The sequence below is a fragment of the Limulus polyphemus genome, unplaced genomic scaffold (assembly GCF_000517525.1).
Source record: "Limulus polyphemus unplaced genomic scaffold, Limulus_polyphemus-2.1.2 Scaffold2316, whole genome shotgun sequence".
Lineage (NCBI taxonomy): Eukaryota > Metazoa > Arthropoda > Merostomata > Xiphosura > Limulidae > Limulus > Limulus polyphemus.
In genome coordinates, this window is record NW_013667926.1 from 50184 (window position 1) to 59996 (window position 9813).

At 32.3% G+C, this 9813-nt stretch overlaps 1 protein-coding gene across 5 annotated transcripts; it reads right to left on the minus strand.

Annotated features, from left to right (window-relative positions):
* Positions 1 to 426: 426 nt before the first annotated feature.
* Positions 427 to 7945, minus strand: LOC106466600 (E3 ubiquitin-protein ligase Topors-like). Of its 5 annotated transcripts, none has more exons than XM_013926894.2 (2): positions 7806 to 7945; positions 427 to 3899 (listed from the first exon to the last, which is right to left on the minus strand). In XM_013926894.2, the coding sequence occupies exon 2, from the start codon at positions 3884 to 3886 to the stop codon at positions 2045 to 2047; it is 1842 nt and encodes a 613-aa protein (XP_013782348.1). In that variant the 5' UTR covers positions 3887 to 3899; positions 7806 to 7945; the 3' UTR covers positions 427 to 2044. The 5 variants fall into 5 exon arrangements, with proteins under 5 accessions (XP_013782348.1, XP_022250336.1, XP_022250334.1 ...); XM_022394628.1 differs by having other exon boundaries at positions 7892 to 7918; XM_022394626.1 differs by having other exon boundaries at positions 7755 to 7824.
* Positions 7946 to 9813: the final 1868 nt, after the last annotated feature.

The window sequence follows — 9813 nt, forward strand, 5'->3', positions numbered from 1 at the left end:
TGATATGTAAAAAGAAATTTATCATTTTAAGATATTTGGGGCTGACATTAACATTAATACATTATTAATTAACACATCTACAAAACTCCATTCACTCGACAACCTCAAAGATGAAGATTACCCACTATAACAACACTTCATTGACTTAATCAAATTTTTCCAAAAACTGTAGACAAATGTGACACTTCACACTCAACACTAACCCAAAATCCAATGAAATAACAAAACACTACACCTCCCACCCCAGAAATCAATGACAAAATAACATTTTCAGAAAATTTACCAGCAATCCCAAATTTCCTTTAACTAATAAATCAGGTGCCAAATTATATATGTAAAAACTAGTCACACAAGCACACTCACTATCAATGCTAGTTATAAAATACAATATGGAATGTTACACAAACTTCACATTGGAGAAACAAGCCAAAAATAGAAATCACCTTTAATAATCAAATTCAACAATACCTCATAGTTCAATTCCATAGTTGTCATCTCCACATTAAGTTAACAATAGTATACTATCATTGTTGTGATATATCTCAGTATTGTAAGTGCTCCAACAACCTATTTTTTTCAAACCTAATTCCTAAACCCATGATAACTAAAAACTTTGAAACACCATATTTATACATACGAGTTCTGTAATAATTTATGTTACCCATATTTGTACAGCTTATTAGTGTCAAGCCTGTCACTCAATGAGTATTGTAATTATTTCTCTAGAAAGTTAAACTTATAAAAGTTAAGTGAAATGAATAATGTCTCATTACTTCATTTAATATTCCCATGGTGTAAAATCTCCAAATTGCTCTTGAGAAAATATATCATTATCACTTGACACTTAACAAAAAATTACCTTCTGTTTAATCATTTTAAAGGTTCTTAAATCAAACGCATTTTAATATACCATGTAGTTTTCAAATATTTTTACTGTTGAAACAACAACTGCTATTACTATATTGAAAAAAAAATAATAATATGATAAAATATAAATTTATGCCTGTATTATTGAACGAGTTTTCATTCTGACATGGTTGTGGTATACAAGTCTTCTGTGAATGATCTACAAGTAATGTTTACACTAACAGCCAAAGTTGTTCGACACCCTAACATAAAACACAGTACTGAAATCAGGTTATCAAACAAGTAGCAGCAAATAACGTGTACAATTACTCAAAAATAATATAAAACACAAAGTAGAAACTCTCAAGTTTTCTTTTTAAAAATCACAAAGTAGTTATGCTCTTTGATGGTGTGTTGCTAATGGATTGATTAGATGTGCAAGGGGCAATCTTATAACTAAGAAAACTCACAACTAGATAAAAATTGTTTATACTTGACCACTGTAAAATAATTCTCTTAATTTATGAAAATATCTAAATACATGTAATAATATTTAATAAAACACTATAAAAGTAAATATAATGTTTAGTTTTACATTGTTTCTGCTAAAAAGCCAATAACCTGTTTACATAAAAGTATTACTTACACATTTATACAAAATAATGAAACCCACCTTGTAACTTAAAGTATATACAACATAATCATTAACTTTAGCCAATCAGAGCTTACAAACTGCACATACCGTAGAACACATTATGACAAACTGCCAAACAAAAGAAAAATAGCAAGACTATAATAAATGCAAGTTAATTTTACATGACCATATATTTATATTTTTTTATCAAAAGTAAATCAAATTACTTCAAACTACTCATATCTTTTATACAAACGTGGTTTGATATGAACAACTAATAAAATAGATATAGTCAGAGAATTGTCCTGTCATTCAAAATGAGAAATCTGATGACAGTGTAAAATTATTCTGTTTAACAGTAACTCAAGTTTTGACGTGTTCACATTCCTGACTGCCAAAGTACGTTTACCTGTATACAAAGAAACACATTTCACACCCATCTGTATCACGTGTTCAGCATAATCGTTACATAAATTTTAATAATGCCATTTAACGAATCAATTGTTTGTGTGAACATAAGTACTAGCTATCTTAGAAAAAGAAACAGATTTTTAAACCAAAATTTTAATCACTATTAGAACTTGAATAATGGTGGTGATAATGATGGCTATGAAGTTTTGGCTTTTTTGATTTATTATGCTTCTTTTTATGTTTAGAACTGTAATGTTTTTCTTTGTGCTCACATGAATAAGAAGCACTCTTCTTAACACTAATCACAAGACTCTTCAATTTATGCTGTCCTCTTCTGGAAAAGGAAAGTGAATATGTACCAGAACTTTCCGAATTACTAGGAGTCCTCTTTTTTTGAGAAAGAGAATGACTGTTCCTAGATCTGTCATTAAAACTTTTCTCCAAGCTTGGGGTTGGAGACTGAGTTGAAGAACCACATGTGTTATGCCTTGATGAGTTGCATCTGTAGGAAGAAATATCAGAGCTACTACTTTGATAAAAAGAGCTTTCCTTAGATGATGAATGTCTACCATTTTTTCTGTGACACTTTCTGTATGATCTAGACCTCATACTTCTGTGACTTTTCTGTTTTTCTTTAGATACATTTTGACCACTGCCTTTGTTACCTTCTAGAGCACATTCTTGGAATACTTTTGTTTTATGATTCTGTTCATCATCTGATGTCGAGCACAGATCAACAACCTCTGGAGTCCTTTCTGCTTTGGATTTAATATAAGAAACAACAACACAGTCAGAATCGCTTTCAGAGTCTCCTACAACTTTGATCTTATTTGTTTCCACAGGGGTTGGAGTTTGGCAAATGTAAGCAGTAGCCCGTGTAGAAAAACTATCAAGTGAAGATACTCCTTGAATAGTTGCAACAGCTACAGGATTACTATGAATAATTTCATTCGAACCTGGTTCAGAACTCCCAGCACTGACAGATACTGAAATGAAAGGTTTGTTTTCATTTGTATCTATGCTGACAACATCAATGTCAGACTCGGTATTATCACTTTCATTATCTTTATCCTGTCTTTGTTCAATTATGTCATAAACAGCCCTCCGGTCAAAGTTAATAAGGTCATAAGTAGACCGAGCAAAGTTAAAAAATTCATGTACAAAATGACTTGTGCGATCCCTAAAAAATGGGCGTACGTGCTCATAAAACTCTGGACTTCTTATGTCAAAGCGCATAATTAATGCAAGGACTAACTCTAGAAGGAAAGCCAGTTGACTTTCACCACCATCACCCAGCAAAGCTACTAATTCTCTGTTCAGCCATGGAATAAGTCTGTGAGTACATGCAGGATTCTGCCTATAGAATTCTGGTGAAGTATCACGAAAACGTCCCGTTTGTCCATCTCCAAGAGGCTGCACCCACAGTCCACTTTCATAAATATGTCGTCTGAAATTGCTTGTGGAAATGTGATGTCTTCTTTCTCTCCTTGCCGTTCTAGGTGTTACATGAGGAGCATAGGTAGATCTGTAATTATGAAATTCAAGACTCCTTTCAAACCGAATCTGTCGTCTCCTTTCTGACGTAAGGGTGGATGGATAACGAAAGCGTCTACCCGAATTATCTGAACGAATACTTTTTGGCACGTTATGAACGCTAATCAGATACTGATCATAGTCCTCCAGGGATCGAACATTGTGAATAATACTACGGAAGGACTGTTTACAAAGTGGACATTCAGCTTTTACTTTAGACCACTCTACTAAACAAGCAAAGCAAAAAATATGAAAGCAACTGTCCGTGAAAGATTTGTTTTCTGGCTTTCCCAAACAGATTACACAACTTGGTTCGGGTGAAACTCTTTCATCAGAAGGCACGTTATTATTTTGTGTAGATTCTTTTACTTCTTGTTGACTCTCTGAATTTATATTTAAACCATCTTCACTGCCAATAGTAGGTTCGTAGCCATGCTCTTCCACACTCTTTTTACTCTCCATTATTGTTTATGGCCTACAAAGAATGAAACTTGCTTAAAAAAATATATATGCACATAGATTAATCATATTAAGTTATATAAATTGCTACACTAAGCTTCTGTTAATATTTACTACTAAATACAATTTTTTTTTTATTATCTACAACTTTAATTTTTCTGCTATTACTCTAAGTCCAAAAACCTATTACACGAAAAAAATTCATAGAAACTGTCCTTTTTAAAAATAAACATGAAATTCACACAAATATATAGTAATTACAAGATTTGCATTTTTTTCTTTTGTCTATGATAATGTGTCGTATGAAATAGACTGTACGAGGCATTCTCCTCAAGTATAGTAAATGATAAAATTGAACAATTTAAAAATAAAATTAATGAGCCAATAAAAAAAAGAAAGATTTATATTATGTTTGATATTTAGTTTATTTTGGTTTCTATTGCTTTGAGTAATAACACATAGTGAAGCAAATACATGTATCTTTAATATACGTATCCATAATAAGCTTAAAAAATATAATGCTAATGGTTGATAAAATAGTATACACCATTTAGGACTACATTTTTACATGGTAATTTATTACTAAAATGCAAAAAATTAATTAATTTCACATAATGTAATAATAAAAAACATCTTGCAAATCCTATGAAAAAACAATGTGCAGTTACATTGTAAAAACAAGGTATATTATAGCATGTGTGACAGCCAGCATTTTGATAGTAAAATAAATGTTAAACATTCAGACTTCTTTACTGTTCCATCTAATTAGTGAGATAATATAAGCAATCAAATACATTAAAATTGTAAATAAATATATTTATTAACCAATCTGCTAAATAATCCCAATCTTCCTCATAGCCAGCAACACCCAAAACCTTAAAATTATCAGCAAATTTAAATAATTTATTTACCATTCCTTCAAGTATGTCATTGATATAAATTAGCAAAGGTCCTAACAGAGACCTTTAATGCTTGTGGCATTAATCCAGTTGAACTCCATTTATGACAAACCTCTGCTTTCTTTCATCTAGCAAATTTTTATATACAATAAGCCAACTTATCCCCATCAGTAGCAACGGGGTGGGGTGGGGGGGTGAAAAGTGCCGGGGCCCCGGGCATCCAACGCAAAGAGTCGAATTGAATAGCAGAACCCTTTCAACCCTTCCCAAGGTCTTAGGTACAAGGCCCCGGGTATCATACAACTAACAATGAGGATATGGAAAAGAACTAACAATGAGAATAGGTGCAGAACTAATAATGGAGTAGGTACAGAACTAACAATGAGGAATATGTACAGAACTAACAATGAGAATAGGTAGTATAGAACTAACAATGAGGAATAGGTACAGAACTGACAATGAGAGTAGGCACAGAACTAACAATGAGAAATAGGCACAAACCAACAATGAGAAATAGGTACAGAACTAACAATGAGGATATGTAAAAGAACTAACAATGAGAATAAATACAGAACTGACAATCACAATAGGTACATAACTAAGAATGAGAATAGGTACAGAACTAACAATGAGGAATAGGTACAGAACTAACAATGAGGAATACATACAGAACTAACAATGAGAACAGGTACAGAACTAACAATGATAATAGGTAAAGAACTAACAATGAGGAATAGGTAAAGAACTAACAATGAGGAATAGGTACAGAACTAACAATGAGGAATACATATAGAACTAACAATGAAATTTCCTTGTCTACTGGGATAGACCACCACTAAAAATATTGCCAGAGGAACCAGATAATGGTTTCTAAAATCACAAATATACTGATACCATCACCAAAACTTGAAACAAATATACAAACTGAAAGTGGAATTATGAACAGAGATTGTGAAGGATATACATGTATATTTTTGGGGTAGCAGATGAAGAATGAGTTTGAAACCTTGAAGTCAGTGAAGTAAAACAAAACATACTATCACTGAAAGGCTACAAGCCATCAAAAAATGAGAAGTAACAGACACAAAATGCTGATCCAATCACTGACTAGCTTTTTGGAGGTTGAATAACTATAAACAAAATTAGTGTTTTTCTAATTAATTGTATTTATTGTTTAGCAGTACTAAATTCATGAAATAGTTTACTAAGGTATGTTTTCTTAGATTCAATTATTGTAAACTTCTGTTCAATACGAGTATAATGTTTTTGCTACTTGTTTTTATGAGAGTGAGCTAAATGACATATTAGTTTCCTATCCAAGGCCATTTGGCCCATCTCGGTTATCCCATTTTCTACTAATTGCACAAACAAACTCCATTTTCTATATCCAACTCTGAACTATAAATAATCATCCAATCTCCTCCAATTCCTTCAATGTTACACTTTCTCTCACATTTGAATGAAAAGTACTGCATACATTAACCACCCTATTAGAAAAGCAAAAATGTTTTAACTGGTTATATCAGAGTTTTCATTATTTTAAACTTGTATCCTCTAGTCTTCCTGCCTTCTTCATTATCTGAATTTATGGCTTAAGAGTATAAGGTCAATTGTACATCATTAATTTCTTCAATTACAAATGTATATAGAGACAAACACTTTACACTGTAGAAAGCTGAATAAAATCACATCTAACTTCCTGTTGCTTAGCCAAGGACTCACCTAGTGCAGATTTCAGTCTGAGTTAAAGAGGTAAGTGTGAATGTGCAGCGTGTGTGAATTGCCCATGTTACTATTATCTGAGACACTATAAAAGCTAATGCCAAGTCAATGTCAATAATTGGATCAAATATCAGCATTATTTCTTAGAACTTAGGTTAAAGTTGTAGGCTAAACACATTCTAATCCTATGTAAATGGCAACAGGAAATCTATATAAGCATTAATTAAGTGTTTGTTTACAACACTGACTGCAAATAATGGAGAAATGTTTGTTGGATTTTTATACATCTATTATATTAATGTAGAATACTGAAGTAACGACCAAGATTTAATACTATTCTGAAATATTTTGTACTCCTTGTAAATTGTTACGATTCTTTTATTGTCTGTATTGTCAGCATTTGCCTATCTATTGCAAATTCTCACTGTAAATGTTCCTAAAAATGTTAGATGAACTTGTGAACCACAATTCATTCCTGTATAAAAAATACAAATTTTATGTTCACAACCAAGTGAGACATCAACCTTGCCTCCACCTCACCTGTTAGGCCAGGCAGCAGGTTTCTGACCATTTAGTAAAGAAAACTATTTTAAAGTTGAATCACATTAAAATATTTTAGCCCTTACTTAGTTACTATTTGACCTGATACAATTACAGTCAACATATCTAAAATCATAGTTGCCCATAATTATTGCCTCAGTATTCTTATCAGCAACAACTCCAATTTCCCATTGTCCTCACCCCTCTTATCATGTGACCTATAACAAAGGCTAATTAAAAATTTTCTGCCCTTGAAACCCCGACTGTACACCATATACATTTAATCATGGCTCTTAACTCCCAGTTATGTTTCCAATCATAACACACACCAACAGGCTGCAGTCCATCCCCTATAGTTATATCAGAACCTCGTATTTTACTTTTTATAGTTTAAACAAAATATCATTCTCAATTGATCATATTCAATATTGAAAATTTTCAGTAGGTAAACAAGAACAGATAAACTGAAATTAGTTTACAAATTACATTAAATTACACCTTAACGCTTATTACTTATTTTGAAATATAAGTATTACTATTAGTAATACATTTATAATAATACAAATTATTACTACTAGTATTAGTATTACAAATACTATAATTTTTCAGTAATTGATATTGACTAGTATTACTATTAGTATTTACTAATACCACTACCAGTTAAAACTTAAACTTAATAACAATTACCAAAAAAAAATATTTTACTTAACCTCAAGTTAAATTTAAACATGAATTACAGTTGAGCTTTAAATAATACTAACGCAAATTTAGGATTATGGAAATTCTCAAGCAACTTGAAACGGCTTAATAAATCTAAGTTTCTCATATTCTATAATTTCTAAATTACTTTTCAAATTTATGATAACCATGACTGAAAATTTGTTTTAACCCTTTTTTATTCAATCAGCGAAATTAGCGACCCCTCAAACTTAAGGATATACTAATGCATGTTTCCCGCCAGTTAACTAATATATATTAACTTTTTTAGTTTTCGAAAGATCTTACTCACCTCTAACTGAACACATGGGTAGCAAAATTTCAATATTTGTTTTTTCTAGCCCAGAATTTATATCATATTTCATTATCTTATAATACCACTTGGTTTAAGATATCCCATTAACAGTATTTGATTTAAATGACAAAACTATACAGTTGTGGTTAACTATAACAATACACTGCTCATAATCTCCGATTTATTTAGATATTAAAGATAAAATATTTAGCTACGTTTACCGTGTCAGTTCTTCATAAATCTATGTCACATGCCCCTTCTACACATTTAGAAGTTTTACTAAAATAAGATGAAAGTGCCAAACAGTACGTTGTGTTACGTCTCCGTTTGTTAATTAACTCTCCGTAACTTCGTTCCGACGAAACTTAAGCGACACAAGTCCTTTCTTAATAAAACTGGTTTATTCTTTCCGAATATAACTTTACCGATACACTCAACTTCAACAATCGCGCTAAACAAACGCTATAACGTCTCTCGTGCTCTCTGACTGCAGTTCAATTACTCATTGTCTATACACACATTACCTTATTCCCCCTCTTATATATACCCGACCACCCCATATCCAGCAAATACTAGAGCATTCGCCAAAGTACAGGATAGTTCTAGAAACGTGGCGTCACTGTAGTCACGTGACTCGCTGACGCAACAGTTGGAAAGAGAAAATGGACAATTCTATTAGTAGACGTTCAGGTCCTCAAAAGCCACTCTTACATGCAGGCACGCAAAAGTATGCTTTCCACCTGCTTTTAGTAATATTGTTACTTATCTACTCGTTTGTTAATTTAATATAAATAAATAAATTCTTTCCGAGGAACTTCAGCGATACAAGTCCGTTCTTAATTAAAACTAGTTTATTCTTTCTCGATACAACTTTGTAATACACATAATTTCCACAGTCACGTTAAACTTAACAACCTTTATAACACACGCTGTAAATCACAGTGATTCACACACTTTACTTACGGCGCCTGCTGTTCGCTTGACTCAGTTATCTATCTCTCTGCATATCTATTCCCCCGCTGGCTTTATTTGCCGGGTTTATATACTAAAAAAAGAGGGTGCCTGGTAAACACTCGGACATTCGCGAGGTTCCTCGATAAGTTATCATCCTTCTAGAAACTCCAGCGCGCATGCTTCCAGCGTCGCGTGACTTCAGCTATCGTAACAATATAATTTGTGTTTAATTAGTTTCTATACAGTTATGACATAAACACACGTTGAAATAGTCTTGTACTTTACCTTTGTGTCTTTTGTTGTCTGTAGCAGATATTGCTATAAACTATATCTTCAATGTTTAAATTTAGATGTTTACCAGTAGAAGCTCGCCATTACGATGAAGTTAATATCCAGAAAGTTTCTGAAAGTTAAGAATAGACGAAGTTTGTCCAATATGTAAAACAGGGGTCCAATATAAATATAAACTGTTAGTGATGATTGAGCATGGTTGCCAAGTTCACATATTTCCCACGGATTTGGTCTTCTATTTTAGATGGGAGGGCTCTTTTAAGAGTCCATAAGATTTGTTTTTGTTGTCAAATCTGGCAACGTTGTTATTTAATGAGTCCAGTGTCAGTCAGTTATTAAGCTTAGCAATAACTTAGTGAGCATTGATTGATTGTGTCAGTTCAGTATCAGTTATTCAGTAGTGAGAGTTATCGCGCCAATTCTGTTACTCAGTGAGTTAGGAGTTTGTTTATCTATCAAAGCTAAGTAAATTAGGTATAGGTACTGTTACGTCTCCGTTTGTTAATTAACTT

Bases quoted from the DNA above. Each gene is read 5' to 3' on its own strand.
- LOC106466600 (XM_013926894.2), bottom strand. From the start codon at position 3,886: ATGGAGAGTAAAAAGAGTGTGGAAGAGCATGGCTACGAACCTACTATT.